The sequence below is a fragment of the Mus caroli genome, chromosome 1 (genome assembly GCF_900094665.2).
Source record: "Mus caroli chromosome 1, CAROLI_EIJ_v1.1, whole genome shotgun sequence".
Taxonomy (NCBI): domain Eukaryota; kingdom Metazoa; phylum Chordata; class Mammalia; order Rodentia; family Muridae; genus Mus; species Mus caroli.
Genome location: NC_034570.1, coordinates 31,412,557 through 31,434,193, shown reverse-complemented (window position 1 = coordinate 31,434,193; position 21,637 = coordinate 31,412,557). Strand labels below are relative to the sequence as shown.

Sequence of the window (21,637 nt, the reverse complement as noted above, 5' to 3'; positions counted from 1 at the left end):
GGTGTGGGGCAGACACTGGCAACAACCCAGTCAGGACAGGTATAAGAACTGGGTGTGAGGCCTCCCTAAAGAGGCCAGAAAACCTGTTTCAGCTGGCTGGGGAGGGGGGCAGGTAGTCTGTAAAAGCCTCTCCAGGTGGTTGATCCTGGTGTGTAGCTGTTACAGACGAACCCGTGGTGTCCAATCAGGGATGCTGAGGCCCCTGACACACACAGCCCTTAGCACTCAAACCCACCCTGGCCTCCATTTCCCAGTTTGCCCTGACACCTCATTCGCCCGATGATAACCCTGCCACAGCCTTATCTTCCATGGGGCCCCTATGGGGCTGGGCCTACTGACAAGATTGCTACATTTTTCCTTACCGGTTCCACTCAATTGCCCTGCCCAGCCCTTCCCAAGCTCCTGGCCCTGGTCGAGGGAAGATGAGAATACTCAGCCAAGAGAAGTGGAGTTTATTCTGATGCTGACAGTGACCCCTGGAGGACTCTGGGCTCCCACTCAGAAACAGTGGAAGTAGACTTTGGGAGCACACATCCTCTCAGCCCACTGGTGATGTTTACCAATATCCCATCAGCCCCAGCCCATGAGGCGGGGAGAATCACATGGGACAGTCGATTGGGCTCCTGAACACAGGCCATCCTGGACAGAGGCTGTAGGGAGGCTTGGGGCTCAGCCACATACAGCCTCAGCCACCTGTTCACACTGTGGGGGTCCCTCAGCCCGGCTGGCCAGGCTGTAGTAATAGTTCCGCATACGTTGTTCCACAGTCAGGAAGTCGGGGCGATCCTCCCACCTGTCGGGAAGACCCAGAACCCAGCCTCAGCCAAAGGGCAGAAAGGTACCAAGGGATAGGGAGTTGGGGCAGACTTTTGGGGCTCAGAGGAGGGAGGGCTGTTGGATGAGGTCTCCTTGGTATGAGATGGATGGAATTCTGGGGCGCCCAGCCTTAACAAGCAGAGCTGCTGCCTTACAGAACACAGATAACCATGTCATATTGAGTGTTGTCCAGGAGGTACAGAAACAGTGCACTGGTGCTCAGAGTGGACAGGAAGCAAGGATGTCAAATACAGACAGGCTGGGTACATGAGCCAGGCGTAAGCTTACACAGAGGCGGGTATGTGGCCCGGGATGGGGGTATCAGAGCACGAGCAGGTTTGACCGGTGGGGAGCTGGTTTGTGGTGCCGGGACAGGATCCGGCTTGGGTGTTGTGGGTCTTTTCTGAGAGAGGCTGAGTCAGCCTGAATTGAAACGGGATGCACCGGCCAACCCATCCCTGTCACATGGACTGTTCCATGGTTGTTTCGAGGCATATCAAATGTTGGAACATGGCAGCTTCTTTGAGTATCTCCTTGTCATCTGGTCTGGGTGGGGTCGAGTGATTGAGAGTTAAGTGCATTACGCATTTGGCTCCAGCACTCGTGGCTTCCCTGCGTCCTTGGTCATTGAGCATTGGCCATCAATCAGTAGGGAATAATAATGAAGCGCTGGAAAGTCATCCTAGGTGTGGGACACTAACAATGCACTGGGTGACAGTGTGACGTGGTGGTCTAGTACTCTGGGAACTGTGTGCTGGTGGCAGCAGGGCCGTGGCTGCATTGCAGGGCCAGTGTGTTGGGGAGCCAAGCACAGATGGGGACAGATTAAAGGAAGAAGCCGGGTGTGGCTCTGTGAGTGGAGTACTAGGGTAACTGACTGGACTTGAGGAAATCCTCTCCAGGCTCAGGGCTGTACGGCCACATCCCTGACCCCCTGGAACTCACTTGTATATCCAGCAGTCACTCATAAGTGCGTACATCTCGGGCGGACACTCCGGCGGACATTCCATCCTCTTACCCTGCTTGATGAAGTCCAGGACCTCGGGGCCCTTCATTTTCTGCTCAGGCCAGGGACAAAGGCGTGCATGTGTTCGTGAGGAGCCAGGGTCTGTCCCTCACGCTGGTCCACCTCCCCAGCCCACCGTTGCCAAACTGCCCAGCCTACCTTGTAGGGCTTCTGACCGTAGGAGAAGGCCTCCCACATGGTGACCCCATAGCTCCAGACATCACTGCGGCTGGAGAACTTCCGGAAGTTGATGCACTCTGGCGCGTACCACTTCAGAGGCCACTTCCCTGCAGACCGGGCCTGAGACGGGGAGGAACTGCTAGGACCGGAGCTTGGGAACCCTCCCCCACCAGCCACCTCCACCTGGGCACCACTGGGGTGGCACTCACTGTGTAATAGCTGTCGTCAGCACCCAGTGCTTTGGACAGGCCAAAGTCGCTGATCTTGGCATAGTGCCGATTGACCAGTAGAACATTGCGGGCTGCCAGGTCGCGGTGCACAAAGTTTTTCTCCTCCAAATACTTCATGCCCATGGCCACCTGGTGCAGCAGTTCAGCTACATTGCTCACGGGGATCTCCTCCCTGGGGTGGAGGGGATGGTGGAGTCAGCCTCCCTTCCCATGGGGCATGGGTGTAGAAAACCTGGGCATCAGTGAGGTGGCTGGCATGTAGACCATCCTTGTTGGCAGTGCCAGATGCTAAGAGCTTTATTACGTGTTCAATGTTTACAGGAGCCCTGGGTACAGTTCCTGCTAGCGCCACCATGGTGCACGTGGGAAAAGAGAGTCAGGAGCTCTTCTTTATAGCATGAGTGTGGGCATCAGAGTACACATAGGGCAGGCATGTCCAGGAAGAAGTAAAGGCAGGTGGTGTACACTGTCTATCTGTGTGTGTGTGTGTGTGTGTGTCTCTCTCACTGTATGTGTGTGCCTCTGTATGTGTGTGTGTCTGTGTCTCTATGTCTGTCTATTTGTCTGTCTCTCTGTGTGTGTCTCTGTGTGTCTGTCCATTTCTCTGTCTCTGTGTATGACTGTGTCTGTCTGTCTGTCTGTGTCTTTATTTCTGTGTGTGTGTCTGTCTGTCTGTGTCTATCTCTCTGTGTGTCTGTCTCTGTGTCTAGCTGTCTCTGTCTCTGTATGTCTGTCCATTCCTCTCTGTCTCTGTGTGTATCTCTGTGTCTGTCTCTGTCTGTCTGTCTGTCTGTCTGTCTGTGTCTTTATTTCTCTCTGTGTGTGTCTTTGTCTTGTCTGTCTCTCTGTGTGCCTGTCTGTCTCTCTGCCTGTGTATATCTATCTGTCTCTCTGTGTATCTGTGTGTCTCTCTGTTTCTCTTTCTCTGTGTGTCTCTGTGTGTGCATCTGTCTGTCTGTCTGTCTCTGTGCGTGTGTCTGTCTGCCTCTCTCTCTCTGTCTCTCTCTCTCTATGTCTTTGTATGTGTTCCTCTCTTTCTCCCCCCACCCCATCCCCACCCCTACTCCCCCACCCCGTGAGAGTCCCCCAGGCTCACTTCTTTCCCAGCAGGAACTTGTGCAGTGGCCCGCCTCCCGCCATCTCCATGACCAGCATGAGTGCCTCCGCCTGGCACACGCCGATGAGCCGCACGATGTAGGGGTTGTCAAGCTGGTGCATGATCTGGGCCTCTCGCATCATCTCATCTTTATCAGCCTTCTCTGTGCCCTGCTTCAGCACCTTGATGGCCACATCGATCTGCTTCCTGCCCAGGGGCGAGGCCACAGACAGCTTGGGTGGGAACTGGGCCAACACAGGCCACACCCGGCTCTCTTGCTCCACCACCCCCTACCCTCCACCCCCACCCCCCACCCCCGTCAACCATGAACCCTCTGGTTCACTGCCAAGCCATCCATTCCCAGAGATGCCTGAACTGTCTCAGTCAGAGACACCTTCCCAGGGAGTGCCTGCATGGCCTGTCATGGCCAGTCAACAAGGGGTTCCCCTCTGCATAACTTCATAAGCCCTCCTAGTGGGGGCCAGTGTCTCCCTCTCAGGGGTCCCCGGCTCCTACAGCTCCTCTGCTCTGATACCCATGCTGTGGCAGAAGACCCCGCCGTACTTGCGCATGCGGTAGACTCCCTGGCGCACTGAGCCAAAGTTGCCACAGCCAAGCTCGATGTCCGCCACGAGGAGATTCTCTCGCTTCAGGAAGAGCTTCTTGTCTTTGAGTTCCTCAGGGTCGCTGTAGGGACTCTCGTACACACTTGTGTCCATGGGCATCGGCCGGGGCTTGTTTGTCGATGACGCTAAGCGTGCTGGGTATACATACGGGTGTCGTGCACTCCCGGGTTAGAGAGGAATGGGGGAGGGGGAGGGGGAGGGGGAAGGGCACATAAAGGACACAGGAAGCTCAAGCACACCAGACACAGGGCCATAAGCTATGATGTACCCACCCTCATGTGTCAGCATACACTAGGATATACAGGCCCATGGGCAGGCGTGATGACTAAGCATTGCAGACCCCTGGCAACGGCTCTGGCTTCGTCAACTCTTGCTAAGTCCCACAGGCCAGCCAGGGACTCTGCTTTCAGGTGGACATAAACGCATGCACAGCTCCGCCTCTGCCGCTCACCTGGTTCAGGGGTGTATCCGTCCGAGTTCAGGGTGTCCACTCGTCTCTGAGGCTAAAGGCCACAGGGTCAGCAGCAGTCAGCGAGACTCAGCCCTCTCATGAGACCCACGCCTGATGAGGACACCCCAGGGACAGCCCCCTGCATGGCGATCTCCTCCATCCCACCCAACCTCCCAATGTCATGTCTCAACGCTGAGGTGCCACGGGCTCACCTGAGTGAATGTGGATGGGTGGGCTGGGAGGGTGGGTGCAGCAGCTGTTAGGGAGCAAAGGGAACAGTAAGTATGGGAGACAGACCCCCCTACATGCCTGCCTGCCTCCTGTCTCTGCCCCCCTCACCTGCCACGCTGGCGCTGCTGTTGGGACAGACCTCCTTCAAGCGGTAAATTAGTCCATCTGCCTTCAGCTTCAGGTACTCCACCAGCTGTGGGAAGGGGAGTCAGGTGAGGCCTCCCCCCACCCCAAACTGAGCACACTATCACGGGGTTCTCCTCAGAATGTGGGCAGCCTACCTGCCAGAGCGTGTCAAACTTGGTGCCTTCGGGAATGCAGTACTTGCCAGCCTTGTCCTGGCTGATGAGATAGTGGTACACAGTTTTCCCATAGACCAGGGACAGTGCATATGTGCCCTGCTCCTTCCGGGGCCTCAGCCTGAAGGGGGTGGGGGGAAGGGTGTCACTGCTACAGCAACATGGAGGGGACTTCCTGTGCCTCAGGTACTAACACACATGCTATGGGCTCCATACCCAGAATCTCCTAAAGCAACAGCAGAGAGTGGGGAAAGCCACTGCTGGATGTCAGCCAACGTCTGGCCTTATGGTGACCATGGGGGAAGGAGACAAAGAGTTGGGAAAGCAGAGTGGACAGAGGTAGACATGAGGTGATCCAAAGGCAGACCTGAATCTCTTCCCAGGGGAATACTGATGGCCCACAGGGGATATGGAGCTGTGGACGTGGGTCCCCCATGCACAGGAGCCACATGTTCTTCCACAGCAGTGAGACGCTTGCTACCCACTGAGAGGCCGTTATCCTCAGGGGTACCCAATCATGAGGGGTACATTCAGCTATGAAGGACATAGGGACCCATAATCCCTGTGTATGGCCACACACACACATACACACAGTGGCCTCCATCCCTGTGCACATTCACATGCATACATGTTATAACAAACATACTGAGAGTCATACAGTGGCAACCTCACATGAAACCCCATGGCAAAAGTCAAACAACCTCAAACAACACAGTATCATGTGAGGACTGCTTAACCACCCATAACTGACAATCAGCCACTGTGATGGTTTGAATGAGAATGGCCCCCCAAAAGATCATGTATGCTTGGTCCCCAGATAGTGGAACTGCTTGGGAAGAATTAGGAGGTATGAGCTTGTTGAAGAAGGTGTGGCTTTGTTAGAAGAGGTGTGGCCTTGTTAGAGGGCTGTGGAGGGGTGTGGCCTTGTTGGAGGGCTGTGGAGGGGTGTGGCCTTGTTGGAGGGCTGTGATGTGTCACTGCACAATATAAGAGCTATGCTTCTTCATTTGTCAGAGGTCCTTCATTTGGGCACTGTTTCTGCCACCCCATTCCATACTCAGACTTTCCATGTTCTCCTCGAGGCATTAGCCTGTGGTACCCTCAAATTTCCGGTCCTTATTTGTCCACAACCTGGGTTCCACAGCCAGCGCCCCAGCCTGTTCTGGCCACCTGAGCCTGCACAGCAGCCAAGGCCTACACAAGGACCTGCCATACCTGCAACCACCCACAGGCCCCTTCTATGCCACCTTCACCACCCTCTAGCTACCCAAACTTCCTCTGTCCTCCTCCAGGATCCAGCCCAGTGAGTACCCCTCACCTCCCCAGCTATACCTTTTTTTATAACCCACTAGATTTAGCTTGGGTCCTACATCCAGCACACAGCCTAGTCTACCCTTCACTGTAGAGGATTCTAGGCTCGACCCAGGATCGTCCCTACCTAGGTCCCCAAACCACAGGACTTTCCCAAGTCATATCAAACAGATCTACTCCCATGTTGCAGGCCTGGAACAGAAAGCCCAGGCCCTCTGCCCACCTGCCTTCATTCCATCCAAGCTATTTCCAGTCTCTAGACCCAACCTTCCCAACACCTTCTCTTCCCCAACCTGCTTTGTCCATAACAAATTCAGAACAAAGGAAGTCACACACCCAGCTGTCATCCCAAGAATACCAATCATGCCACTATCTTTTCTCCAAAACCTACCAATCCTGTAGACATGTTTGCCAATGAGGATTGCCTGCATCAGCAATTCTCAACCTGTGGGCTTTGACCCTTTTGGGGATAGAAAGACAGGGGTCTCCTAAGATCACTGGAAAGCACTGATATTTACATCATGAATCATAACAGTAGCCAAATTACAGTTATAAAGCAGCAACGGAAATAAATTTATGGTTGAGGGGTCACCACAACATGAGGAACTGCAGTAAAGGGTCGCAGCATTTGAAAGGTTGAGAACCACTAGCCTGGATGAACTCCAAGACACAGAATGTAGCCATTCATAAACTTCATCAAGGCATTCAAGGAGCTTAGAGAAGACACTAAGGAATAGTTCAGTGATGTTGTCAAGAGAGAGCTTGGAGGATAACTGCCTGAGTGATGCCCAGGAAACCACAAGCACGGGGCTGAGGGAAGGAGGAAGGCAACCGGCGTCAGAATAGGATTTCGTCAGGATAGAAATGCTGAAGGGAACTCAAGCCAGAATGAAGATGGAACTGAGAAGCCCATCTAGAAAACTCCAAGGAAAGCCATACATGTAGAATATATCAAGCAGAAGATAGAATATTAGATCTCAAAGATAAAGTAGAGAGTCTAGACCACATACCCAAGGAACACAGACACAAACTTTAAAAATAGTATCTTTGGGACATCATGAAAAAAATCAAGCCCTAAAACTATAGGCATAGACAGAGGCGGAGGCGGAGTGGGGGCACGGGAGGGGGAATCTCAAGTTATTGGCATAGATAAGTTCTTCAACAAGATCATAGAAGAAAACTTCCCACCTTGATGATCATGGACTGAACCTCTAAACCTGTAAGCCAGCCCCAATTAAATGTTGCCCTTATAAGAATTGCCTTGGTTGGTGTCTGTTCACAGCAATGAAGCTCTAAGACACAGCCTAAAATATCATACCCAGCAAAACTATCTGCCATGATGAAAGGAGAGAGAAAAACCTTCTACAACATAAATAGCCTTAAAATTTGTATATCTAAGGGCTGGTGAGATGGCTCAGTGGTTAAGAGCACTGACTGCTCTTCCAGAGGTCCTGTGTTCAGTTCCCAGCAACTGCATGGTGGCTCATGACCATCTGTAGTGGGATCCAATGCCCTCTTCTGGCATGCAGGTGTACATGCAGCAGAGCATTCACACATTAAATGAATAAATAAATAGTTCAAATAATAAAAAATATTGTATAGCCAAACTTAAAGAAAACACACAAAGCCTTATTGAAGCAAAGAGAGGAATAAGTATAGCAGACAGACTGTGGAGAGAGATACAAAGGCATAATTATTAAAACAGAAAATAACACTGAGAACACAAACATCTACAATGTGATGGCAACAATGAACACATTCCAATAATAAATATCAATGCCCTCAATCCTCCAATCAAAAGACACAGACTGACTGAATGGATCAAGAAATGGAAATCCATCTTTATGTCGCCTGCAAGACACACATCTTTGTTTTAAAGCTAGGTACTGCCTTGGAGTTAAATGATGGACAGAAGTGCTCCAACCAAATGGGACCAGGGAGCAAGCAGGCATTTCCATCCTCATAGCTGATGATAAAGGTTCACAAGGAGAACCTGCCAGGGTTTCCAGCCAAAGCCAGCCTCAACTAATCCAGGAATCTGGCTCTTCATAGTTTTTCTTGGTCTCTTGCTGTTCCCTAAATGAGTCACGCACTGTCCCTTATGATACCACTGCTTGTGTTTGTCTCTCTGCCAGCCCCTTACCGCCCCTGCCATACCCCCACCACCCCCGCCGCCCTGCCACATGCTCCCCAACAGCACTGGTCCTCTTGTGGACGTTGTACATCGTGGTGCGCACTAGGCTCCGCACCACGATGTACAACGTCCACAAGCAGGATTAAAGGCGTGCGCCACCACGCCCGGCCCTAAACAACTCTTTGTTGTGTAAAATATTTGCCAGTTTGGGCAGTACAGTTTTGCTAAACGACCACCAGTCACAGCCAGTCTCTGCTGCTGGAGGCTCCGACTCCCACTTACCACATGGGATGGAGAGCTTTATGTCAACCTGGCACAAGCTAAAGTCATCTGAGAGGAGAAAACCTCAATCAACAAACCGCCTCCCATAAGATGGGGCTGTAAGCAAATCAGTAGGGCATTTTCTTAATTAATGATTGAGGAGGGAGGGCCCCATTGTGGGTGGAGCCATCCCTGGGCTGGTGGTCCTGTGTTCTATAAGAAAGCAGGCTGAGTAGGCCACAGGAAGTAAGCCAGTAAACAGCACTCGTCCATGGCTCCCTCCTCCCAGTTTCTGCCCTGTTTGATTTCCTGCCCTGAAGAGCAGTGGTTTGGAAGTATAATCCAAATAAACTCTTTCTTCCCCAGGTAGCCTTGGTCATGGTGTTGCAGAGCATCAGTGTTAACCCTAACTAGTATGTAAACCCTAACTAGTATGTTAACCCTAACTAGTACCCCCTCCAACCTTCTGAATCCCAGCTGAGCTGACCTAAACAGAACTGCTCAGAAGGCTTACAAAATTGTAAACACATGGCAGGGTTAGAGTTAATAAATTTGGGGACAGTTTGTTACACAGCAAAAGCTAACTGATACAAATGCAAAGGTCTCCTCTTAGACTGGATGCAGGGGAGATGCTTAATCTAAGTTATCCAAAGATTGTCTTCTCTGGTTGGAGAGACGGCTCAGCAGTCACTCTTGCAGAGGACCCAAGTTTAGCTCCCAGTATCACACCTGCCTCTAACTCTAGTGTCAGGCCGGTCTGGTGCCTCTCATCTCCTCAGTCACCTGCATACATGTGAGCATCCTGACACACAGATACCTGTGTATTTACATAATTAAAAAGAATACTTTTTAAATTAAAACACATACACACTGTACTCCTAAGTTGAACCTCATCTTTTTTTCTTAAACCATGGTGCTGGGGCCTGAACTCTGGGCTATGTGCATGCTGAGCACACCCTCCAACACTAGGTACATCCCCGGCCCCAGCAAATTATCATTAATCAGAATTTAAGAGATTTCTCAGGGCTAACTGGGAATACATCTCAGTAGTAGAGTGCTTGCCTACAGTAGGCAAAGTCATGGCTTCAATCCCCACATTATGAAGAAAGAAAAATGGAAAAATACCTCCCTCAAAGCATTAGAAATATCCCTACAATTTATATTCCAACTGTCAGGTAAAATAAAATATACATGCATTATGTATATATAATATGTGTATTATATAAATGTATGTGTAGATATACATTTTTTAAATGTCTTTATTTTATTTCATTATTTATTTTAATTCTTGTTTTCAATACACCCCAACATGTTTTCCCCTCTTCATTCCCCCCATTTCCATCCCACCACATCTCCCCTCTCCCCCCTTCTTCATTCCCCCCATTTCCACCCCACCACATCTCCTCTCTCCCCCCTCTTCACTCCTCCCATTTCCACCCCACCACATCTCCCCTCTCCCCCAAATCCACTTTACTATTTTTGTTTTGTTTTGTTTTCGAGACAGGGTTTCTCTGTGTAGCCCTGGCTGTCCTGGAACTCACTCTGAAGACCAGGCTGGCCTCGAACTCAGAAATCTGCCTGCCTCTGCCTCCCAAGTGCTGGGATTAAAGGCATGCGCCACCACTGCCCGGCTATTATTTTTAATTGCATGTATGGGAAGTGGGGTATGTGCCTGTGAGTGCAGGGGGAAGGAGGGCTGTGGTTACAGGTGAATGTAAGCCGTGCCGCAGGTGCTGCCAGTCTGGTATTATACACACTCTTCCCTTTCCACTGACTGCAAAGTCCAGGAGAGAAAGCTATCTCTGGGGAGACCTGCAGGCCTCAGCACAGACCACACTGAGGGTCAAGCAGATCCTGGGAAAGGGAACAGCCCTGGGGGAGGAGGCGAAGCAATGATTCATCCCAGAGAGGCCCTAGGGACTGTCCCCCAGGCTACTTGATATAATCACTGGGCTTTCTGGGGTCACAGAGAGAGGCAGGCACCAACTCTTCTATCTGGATGCCTAGTGACTGGCTGATATCTGAATAACATTTATACTTAAAACACCCGCACCCAAGCAAGGAAGTAGCATCTCGCCCTGGCTTTTGAATGTTCAGCAGGCTTCTAAAAAAAAAAAAAAAAAAAGAGCTTCAGACTCTGACTGTAACAAACTCATGAATGACCCCTGCCATGGCTCAGACACACACAGACACGGTCACACAAGGAACAAGGGCTCATATCTATCTAACTTGCCCACGCTACTGCTCTACACACATTGATTCCTGAGATTCTTTACACAGGTCTCAGGCAGACACTGCTGGCATCGATAGAATAGATTCCTTCAACATCCTCCCTGTCTAATCCATACCATTGCCTGCTACCCAGCCCATAACCTACAGGCAGCTCAATGCACGTGACTCCAGCTCTGGAGTCCTTCCAGTTCACTGTAAGGACTTTACAGTATCAAAGTACCTCTGCGCATGTGCAAACAGACATATTTGCTCTTCGAGCCCACGTGCACACTCAGGTCTGCCTGCCCACCTGGCCCCCAGGATTTCAACCAATAAGCCCTGGCCCCTCATCAACTGCACTCCCATGCCCCACATACAGGAACTTGCCGTCGGTCTGCTGGCCGGAATAGAGCTTGCGCTCGGCCTCCTCGCGAGTCAGGCTGCTGTGATACCAGGGCATTCGCTCGTGGGCTGTGGTAGCAATGAGCTTCTCCACCTGTGGGGCCTGGCTGATGATGGCCTGCTCTAGTGCATCGCCCTGAGGAGGAGGAAAGAGGAGCGTTATGGGAGTGGCCAAGTGGCCAGCCACCAGAACCCCACTTGCTTGCTCTGTACTTTCCAGAACACCTGTTCCGTACGAGGAACCCACCCACCTAGGTATCCCTAGGGTGTGTCTGTAAGCTGTTGGAGGAACCTCCGTCGGCTCTAAGGTCTCCTTCCTAATCCACCCAGGGAAGCACCGTGCCTAGGCTTCACCTTCTAGGCCAGCTTGAAGCTCATCAGCTTTAAGGTCCAACACAATTTCCTGCTCAAGCATAGCACATGCTGTGGACTACAGCCTATAGTCTCTGTCTGCCATCCTTCTGTAGGCCACAGGCCTGCCCTTCATGGTCCTCTCTGGCACCTTCAGGCCCATCATTGATGGTGAAGCACCATAGCATCACTCAGACTGCGCAAGCCTGGACCTGCACGTCCTCCTTCCAGGTCATGGGCTCAACTAGGGCCTCAGCATTCTGTCGGTTCCAAATCCCAGGCCTCAGAGCATCTTGCAAGCCAGTGAAGACACAGCATCAGCCTCCATGCCCCGCTCACGTCCCCTCTGACCACGCCCTCACCTCCAGCTTCCAGGTCTGGCGCACGTAGTCGCGCACCATGGCATCGCGCAGGCAATCGAAGACCCCGGGCTGTGGCTCGAGTCCGGGCGGCCGGTTGCACGGCTTACGCAGGTTGCAGGGCAGCCCGTCGGGGTCCTGAGAATAAAACTGGCAGAGCTCGGCCGGGCCGCAGTGCGCCTTCCCGCCCGCGATGGCGTACGTGCCGTTGAGTTGGCGCTCGATGGGGAAATGGTGGAAGCGCACGTCGTGTACCAGCGACAGCACGTAGCCGCCCAGCGAGCGCAAGCACTGGCGCAGGAGGAACAGCCCATCGGCCATGCCTGCCAGCTTCAGGTGCTCCTCGGCCTCAGCCCGCGAGATGCTGCCATAGAAGAATGGCAGGTGTGCCGCAGGATCGGGCATCGCTGGGCCCTGTGGGTGCAAAGGCGTTTCAGGACCATCATGGTGCCTCATCTTTGCACGGGAGTCAGTTCCAGAGAGGAGCTACCCTGTCCTGGCACCCACTTCTGAAACCCACTTCTGACTTTTTGGGGACCTGTGCATAACATCCAGACACCCCGAAGGTCCCCAGGTCTGAACTGTCCCTTCAGTTTCCAAAGATATGTCATTCCCTTCCGTTTCGAAGGCCACACACGCTAGGGAGGTGGCGGTCAATAGTGTGATAGGCGTGACCATTACCATTATAGATTGAAGTCTGGATTTTTAAGAATGATATAAGAGAGAATGAGGTTACCATCGCTAGAAGGGCCACCCCCTCTAGCTCAGAGCATGAAGATGAGATGGAACCATCTCAAAAAAGAAAACAAAAAACAAAAAAAACTTTTACAGGGGAAGCTGGACGGTGTTGGCCCACGCCTTTAATCCCAGTACTTGGCAGGCAGAGGCAGGTAGATCTGTGAGTTCAAGGACAGCCTGATCTACAGAGCAAGATACAGGACAACCAAGGCTACACAGAGAAACCGTGTCTTGAAAAAATAAAACAAAACAAAAACAGGAGGGGAGAGTGTAAGGCAGGGCGAGGCTAACTAACTGCTCAGCAGGGAACCTGGCCCCAGTCTTCCCTGCTTCCCAGAGGATGCCCTTGGTCTTCTGTAATTCCCTTTGTCCCCACCCCCCCTGCCTGCCAGAACCAGCTTCAGAAAGTAAGAGCTCATCTGACTATCCATCCATAGAGAGACTGTTAAGAGTCAGGCTTTTACTCTAATGTTAAGTCTGATGCAACCATTAGGATGAAATGGGGTGTGTGGTTGGGGAGAAGAGACAGAAAAGCATGGTGGCTCGAGTATGCTACCCCAGAGTTTGGGAGGCTGAGGCAGGAGGGTCACATGAATTTAAGGTCAGCTTGGGGTAAATGGATGGATAAGTGGGTGGATGGATGGACAGATGGACAGATAGACAGACACATAGATAATAGATCTAAGAATGATAGATAGGTACATAGATACCATAGAAACATAGACAGACAAATCTGAGACAGATAGATAGATAGATAGATAGATAGATAGATAGATATAGATGATAGATCTGAGATAAATATATGATAGATTGATACATACATACGAGACAGATCTGAGGTAGATAGATGGACAAACAGGCAGACAGACAGACAGACAGACAGATAATGATAGGCAAATAATTTTAAATTGTCTACCTTGAACTCCCTGGAAGGCTGCTAGTATCCTGTATCTTGTTCAAGCTTGGGTTACACCAGTGTCTGAGTTAATCAAATTTCGGTGTGCATTAAGATTTATTGTATCTGCTCCGTCAAGGAGAACCACACAGTGCTGAGCCCAGGTTGGCCTCAAACTCACTATGTGGTTGAGACTGATTGAACTCTTGATCCTCCTGCCTCCACCTCCCATTTACTGGGAATATAAACCTGCACCAGTACACCAGGCTTAAAGGCATGTCCTAGGCAGGCCTTGAACGTGAGATCCTCTTGTCTCATTGTCTTTGGCATTTGCCTAACAGCATTGGGTTCCCATCAGAGCCAGCTGTACTCTGTGTGTGTGTGTGTGTGTGTGTGTGTGTGTGTGTGTGTGGTGTATTTCACAACATCTGGTTGAATACACATTGCTGGGCTGGATCTGGATCTATCACAGAACCTCTGCCTCATATGGGAAGGCCCAAGAAATGTGCCACCCCACAGGAGCAAGCAGCAGAGCCCTGTATTGCTCATGCTCCGTGGTGAAGTTATCATCTGTGACTCAATAATTCTTTCCATTCAGTGTATATCTGCAAATCGTGGGGGAAAACACCATATTATTTTGAGGATTGCAAAGTTTAGCCCTCAGGTGAATTCTCAAATATGGAATCTGTGAATAATGAGGGCCAATCTCTCTGATAAGCGGAGCAGAATGTGAGCTGCAGGACCCAGGGCTGAATGTGAGACCATTCACTCTTTCCACTCTCAGTATTCTTGCTTTTCTGCAATGTTGAAAACAATTAGCTCATCATAACAACTGCCTGTTACCTACTGAGCTGACCCAGGAAGACTCGGAAGGGACTCAGTGTCCTCCTTATGCAAATGTACATCCGGGTGTAAGGACAGGCTTGATAACTGAGAAAGACTGTGTCTGCTAGGAGTGTCCAGGGAGGGGCAGGGATAGAGGCTGAAGCTGAAGAAGATACTTGGGTGGGAGCAGGCTGAGGACAAGTTTTGGCATCTGGGGCTGCTGATCACATGACACAGATGCAGAGAGGGAAGCCATGGATTACCCAGCCCCACAATAGTTAATTGCAAGCAGCGATCAGAAACCCGCACCAACAATGGTGCTGCAGTCTTGGTCTTTCCACTGGGAGAAGGGTAGTTTCCAAACTGGCCTGGTGATACACACTTGTGATCCCAGTACTCGGGAAGCTGAGCCTGTAGGACTGAGTTCCAGGCCAGCCTGGGATATAGTTAAGGCCCCTGAGATAGTGAGACCCTGTCTCAGAAAACCAAACAATGAAAGGGAGGGAGGGGAGAGAGGGAAGACCCTTTAATGTTTTCAATTTTATGTACATGAGTGTTTTGTGTGCATGTATGTCCATAGGTCATATGTGTGCCTGGTGGCCACAGAGATCTAAAGAGGGTGGGTGTTATAGACAGTTATGGGTCCATTCAGATGTTGGCAATAAAACCCAGGTCCTTTGGAAGAGCAGCCAGTGCTCTTCAACACAGAGCCATCTCTCCAGCCCCAAGAGAACCTTTTTTAAAAAAGAATCTTTTAATAGAGTATTTCATGAGACTACCTGAAACAAGCCACCAAGTTCCAGGTTCCTTAAAAAAAAAAAAAAATGGAACCTGATAGAAAAGCCTCCAAGGAAGTTTTATAGCAATTTTTATTTAAAACTGTCACACGCTGAAAGTGACGTAAATATTTCTCAACAGGTAGAGAGAGGCAGGTGCCTCCAGTGTAGACGGCACAGCAGCATGCCCTGTGACCAAAGCAAAGAATGGTTGCCAACCAGGCTGTCAGAACTGTGGCAGGGAGTTCTGTCAGCAGCAACAGGTGGGGGCGACTACATGGACCTGAAGGAATTGGAGAATAGTCTACAGTTTGGCAAAAGTAGCTATTTCTCGCCTGTACACATCTGTCAGATCAGACCTTTTCCATGGGCTGTCTCAAGACATCACTGAATGTAAACTACCTCCATTTTTAAACAAAGGGTGGGAAGAGCAGCTGGGAAGTTTAGACGTGTTCACGCCCTCAGTAAGAACAGAGGCAGGAAAACTTATAACAATCAGGTTGGCTTCCCTCCGGTCTCCATCTGACTGACTCCCATTCTGGCTCTCATCTAGCCTGGTGCCCTGCTCCACCCCTAGCTAGGGAGGTACTAGGCAAGCACCTGCTGCTCCACGCCAGGTCCTCTGGGGAATGGGTGTCATGTCCCCTCCCTTCTGTTTGGTCTCAGATCTCTCTGGTCCTCACAAAGTCTCTGGCTTGTCCTCTTTGGCCCTTATACTTCCTGTGTGTTCTTTGTGCTCTCTCTCGCTCTCTCTCGCTCTCTCTCTCTCTCTCTCTCTCTCTCTCTCTCCCCTTTCCCAGCCTTGCCCCCTTACTTGGTCATCCCGCCATAGCTACCCAAACTCGACACGCATCTCCCCAGAGCCAGATCTCTAACCTGATGCTGGCTTGTGTCACCACCATCTCCTTTGATCTCCACCAACTGTTTCTATTAATACAAACAGACCCAGATCTCAGCCGCAGAATGCCTGTGGTTAGCTGAGTCCTCCACTGTCTGTTTCCACTTGAGCTGAGCTCTGAGGCCTGCATGCTGCTCCTGGGTGATTTGTCACCCTGGTCTCCTTTGCTCAAGAACCTACTATGGCTCCTTCATTGGATCAAAACTCCTCCACACTCTGCTCCAACCAGGCCGGGTTGCTTGATTTCCTTCAGACCCACTTCCAGATGTCTGTCTATGCAGGACTTTTCTGTTTGCCTTCCCTGGCCCTCTCCATCTCCCCAGACGCAGACAGCCCTTCCTGGAGGCTCCTAAGTCTGCTTTCCAGAGTATGAGGCTGCAGGATAAGACAGCAGGGGTCAGGGAGTGGGGACATGTTCTGGGGAGGGGGGTCGGTAACAAGGATGGTCTCTGGAGCAGGAAGCTGTGGCAGGAAGCTGTCAGTCACACACTTTGAGCTGCTTTGCCCCACATGGCCACAGGTGCAGCCTAGGTAATCAGATGTTAGTTATAGAAGAGAGGCTGAGGAGGGCTGGATCTCGGGGTCTAGTACAAGGCTGTTAGCCAAGACTGGCATCTCAGACCAAAGGCCAAGGTGGCCCAGAGGTAGGAGTTTACCCTGTTTTTCCTCCATCCTTTGTCCCACTACTGTGACAGCCGTCATGACAATCATGCCCTACCGACAGCCATCCATCCCAGGGTTGCCTGCATCTAGGCATGTGTCTGTATCCACCTTCCTGGCTTTTCTGGTTCATTCTCCTCGTATTCATGCAACATGGGAACCAAGTCTTTAGGGATACTGTAGTGAGAGATGCTGAGACCAGAGGAAGATGACAGAAAAAGGCAGAAGATGAAGGGCTAGGGGCAAGATGTTAGCAAAAGTCTTTGTCTCCCGCCTGCAACCAGGCCAGACCAGTGTGGTCCAGCTGCTCCCAGGAGCCAGCCGGCTCACTCACAGCCTCCCAGTGCAAACCTGGACTCAGAGCATCATCTCTTTTTTAGACCACCTATCTGTCTTGAGTGTGTTCTTCAAGCCCACCAGGACCCTGGACCCTGTCTGGGCTGATCCAAGGGCCTCATCAGTGGAGGAAGCAAGCAGGGCTTGGGTGAAGAAGCCTACTATGGTCTTTGCTCCCCCACATCCCAGGATTACCACCATATCTTCTCCTGCAGTGCCCTGAGACATGACAGTGAAAGCCAGAGTAAACAAACATGTCCAGGTTGGGCACCTATTCGCCATGGCTGTGTTCAGCTCTGCAAAGTGGTGATTGCTCCATCAGCAACCTCACTGATGGTCTACACCATGTAGTGCTCCCTTATGACTCTACTCATGGCAAATCCACAGCACAGGCCGAGAATGGGAGACCATCATCAACAGGAAGGTCACCTCCATCTTCCAGGAAGGAGAGCTTGCCAAGATGGAGTCTACTGGTGTCTTCAACTCCACAAAGAAGGCCAAAGCACACTCGCAGTGTGGAACCCAGAGGGTCATCATCTCCGGCCCCTAGGCTGATGCCCCTATGTGAACCACAGGGAGCACGGTTCCTTCAGGATTGTCAGCACTACTTCCTAGAGCACCAACCGCTGGGCCCCCTGGCCAATGTCACCCACGACAACCTTGGCATTACTTAGGGACTCACGACCGCATTCCACACCATACCCTTACCCAGAAGACTGTGGATGGTTCCTCTGGGAAACCGTGAGCAGGAAGGCTATGTCCAGAGCACCATCCCTGCATCCAGTGGCCGTAGAAAGGCTGTAAATCATCCCAGAACTGAGCAGGAAGTTTCTTGGCCTTCCATGTTCCCACCCCCAATACGTCTACTGCTGTGAATCTGACCCATCCAACCTGGAGGAAGTTACCAAATCCAGGGACATCAAGTAGCTGGTGAAGGGAGTCTGAAAGGCCTTCTAGGCTATCCTGAGGGCCCAGTTGCCTCCAGCTACTTTAACAGAGATACATATTCCTCTGCCTGAATTCAACACTGAGTCGGGTATTGGCTTTAGCAACCACCATGTCAAGCTCATTTCCTGGTATAACAAACTTTAGCCACTCAGCTATATTCCCAGCCTCCCACCACACCACACTTTGCTTTCTTGAAACAAGGCTTTTCTATATACCAAGCCTCCTGCCTCTACCCACCGAGTACTGGGATCACTAGCATGTGCAGTCACACTTGGTCTGCGGCCGTTCTCTCACTTATCCAGAATCACTCTCTCCCTGTTCTAGCCCCCTGTGCTCTCCCTCCCCCCTTGAACCCCATAGCCTTTACCCGGAGTCCTCTGAAGTCACAATTGCTTATTTCTAGGCCACATCCAGCTCCTCACGACAGACACTCGCTCATCAGAGTCCCATCTATATTATACAATAAGCACCAGTGCCTGCAGTTACCTGTAGTAAGCACACCACAGAGGGTAACAGGCTCCTTCCTGGTTTTCCAAGATAGATTTGCATCCCAGGGTCTCAGATCTCCTAGAGAATGGTGGTATGGACCCGGCCAGAAAGCTGGGCTCCCGGATGCTCTGAGACAGGGCCAAGGATGCCGCTCAGAGCTGCCAAGCTCCCAAGTACAGTTCCTTCCTGTGCTGACATACCCACTCTGTCCTCCCTCCCACCACAGGAACCTGCTCAGTCCACTTGTTCAAGCCCCTCAGTGGAAGCGCAACAATATGGTCCAAGCTGCGGGCCTCTGCACTGCTTAGATACCCCCTTCCTCCACTCCATTCCGGTCTGTCCCCTGACTTCCCTATAGCACAGCCTCTAGGTGGCTCTCCACACCAAGCCCATCCCCTCATTAGTGTTACCACTAAATATGATACACATGTATCAATATGTTGACATCTTGGTCCCTTGCATGCTTCATTTTCATTGCCACTAAACATCCAAGAGCCAAGGAGGACTATAATTGGCTATAATGAACAGGGATACCCCTTCAAGGGCCTGGCAAGCATGAGGGTCACAAGGAGGGCTTGGAATAGGAGGCCTGGGGACTTTACCATCTAGCACACAGGTGAGAAGATCTGCTCAGGGACCAAAGCCAGCCATGCCTTTGTCCTGGCTCTATGCCAGGATTCCAGCTGCCTCTCTCTGCTAGAAAAGTTCATGTTGCCATGCCCCCTCCCCAATCCTTCCTAGGATGCATCAGGTGCCTAGGAGGGGGAGCCTTCCTCAGCTCCAACCTCCCACAACCCAGCCCTCACGGTCACTGTCTGTCGCTCTTTCTATGACTGCCCTGAGCCTAGCTCCTCTGGGCACAGCCCACAGCAGCCCCTTTTCTATCGTAGCCCCTGTTTCCTCCCACCCAGAGAACAAGGCCGGCGATTCCTTACGAGGCTGTGGGGCATCCTTTAGGATCTACTCCACTTAACTTGCTCCTCAGAACAGTTGCTACCCAGGGACCGATACTCCCATTCCTCATCTGGGGAAACTGAGGCTCGGAGAAACTGATGCCAGGCTCGCAACCTGACCCACTGACCCACAGTCACTCAGGCCCAACAGAAACTGATGTTTCCAACTAATACTGTGCAGAAGAGACCGCAGAGCTCTGAGCCAAGTCCCCGGGGACTCCATGTCCCCGCAGACCCCAACACTGCAGCCGAACTACTTGGACTGCCAAGGCCTTGAGGCTGGTGGGGGCCAGAGACGGTCTTAAATCTAGCTCGCTGAGCATCTGTCAATTGATGGGACAATGTCCCTCCAACCCTGCAGAACGGTCAGAACCCCAGCCCAGCCTCCACTGACTAGATTCTAGAAATGACTTGACCCCTAAGCAAGGCAGCTTCTGCTCTCTAGATACCCAGCTATAGGACAGTAAAAGGTAGGTAGGAAACATTGGGGCGACCCAGGACAGGGCCCATAGAGTGGAGGAACGGTGAGGGAAGGGCAGTGGGGAGGGGTGTTTGACAGCATTCTTGACATCTACCCATTGCATGCCGGGATTGCCCAAGTTAATACCAAAAACATCTCCAGACACTAGTGCCCACTGGGGACAGGCGGCATCAGCTGGCTCTAGGTCAGCATGACCCCGTTCCTGTGGTCCTTGGGCCTGAGCGGGGTGGTCAGTATAGGGTAGTTCAGATGCTGCAGGCCTCGTGGAAGTTTCCAGAATCTGTGATCAGGGTCTGAGACCCTCCAGAGCTAATGATAACAATTAGCATCCTAACAGGCTATTAACTATACGGCTCCTACTATGTCCCTGAACACTGAATGATGTGTCAGATACAGAAACTGTGAAAGCACAGAGAGGTGGGGTGACTTGCCCAAGGTCACACAGCAATAAGGAGCAGGCAGATCTAGATGGACCCAGGCCCCTGGCCCTAAAAAGTGTAAACTTCAACAGCCTCCAGGCTGCTGGCCCACCAGAGCACCTGCGGGGGTTGCAAAGGCAAAACTGAAGGTCAGGTGAACTTTGAGTTTGTCAGAGGAACCTCAGCAGGTGGCACCTTCGATTTTCCAACGTAGGACTTGGTGACCAAGGCTTCAGTAAACACCTACTGTGTGCTTGATGTCCTAGCTAAGACAAGAGCAATGAATGTCACTGTGACCGTTCACAGGAACCCTGCTATTTTCTGCCAGGCCTCACTGTCTGAGATACCTCTTCCAGCCTCTTAGCCAACAAACAAGGCAAGCATTTAACAGGCCACCGACTCTGAATCTGCTTTTTAAATGCAGATTCAGAGAGGCCAAGAAAACTGTCAAGGGCACACAGCTACTGAGCAGAAATCTAGTGATGGTTCCTTGTCCCTGCTGTAACATGACCTGCCTCCGAGTGGAGCCTGACTCGAGCCCCTCACCAGAGCTACTGACGTCTGTTGTCCAAGCTCACGGGCCTATTGTACCAGCCTACCTGTGCTGCTTTCTAAAGCCAAGGAGCCGACCCAGCAGGAGTCTAGGAACCCAGAAAAAGACACGGAGTACCTGCACCCCTCGGGTGACCTGTTTCCCCAAGGGCGCCCCTTAGCTCCACCGCTTGCAGAGTCTCTGGTCCCCGCCACTGGGGCCCACCCAAGCCCAGCCTCAGGCCCCTGTGGACCCCACCCTTCTCACACAGAGATCAGAGTAAGGGAGTGACACCCAGTCACACTCCCTCCACCAAAGGCCAAAGGGTGGCCACTCACCTGGACACCCTCGAGGCTACCACAGCTCACAGGGTACGGCGGGGCCCAGCCGGAAGGCCTGGTGTCCCCAGAGCACTTTTTCTCACCAGCACCTTTCTTTGCAGCTCAGCCTATTTCCTTGATGCGAAGACAGGAAAGAGAGCCGTGTTTGAAGTTGACGTCAAAGCAGCAAAATGCTGTGTGGAAGGAAAATCACAAGCCGCATGCTCCTGGCGGGGCAGAGCACATTTCCGGGGTCACGCAGTACCAGCCGCAGGGCGTCAGGAACACGAGAGGAAGGTGGGGATTGTAGCAGCCAGGGATTGGGGCAAAGGCTGCTTCCCACAGTGAGCCCCCACCTGAAGGGGGGGTACCTGGAGTGTTGGGGGAAGGGCAAGTTCTGGAA

General features: G+C 51.7%; 1 protein-coding gene across 1 annotated transcript; it reads right to left on the bottom strand.

Moving 5' to 3' along the window:
* Positions 1-435: 435 nt before the first annotated feature.
* Positions 436-21,397, bottom strand: LOC110297598 (tyrosine-protein kinase ZAP-70). Its single transcript, XM_021166449.1, has 13 exons — positions 21,253-21,397; positions 11,968-12,378; positions 11,230-11,390; positions 4,918-5,056; positions 4,745-4,829; positions 4,618-4,661; positions 4,406-4,457; positions 3,893-4,088; positions 3,329-3,535; positions 2,212-2,404; positions 1,982-2,122; positions 1,762-1,874; positions 436-793 (listed from the first exon to the last, which is right to left on the bottom strand). Exons 2-13 carry the CDS (start codon positions 12,367-12,369, stop codon positions 670-672), a joined length of 1,857 nt encoding a protein of 618 aa, XP_021022108.1. The 5' UTR covers positions 12,370-12,378; positions 21,253-21,397; the 3' UTR covers positions 436-669.
* Between the last annotated feature and the right edge of the window lie 240 nt (positions 21,398-21,637).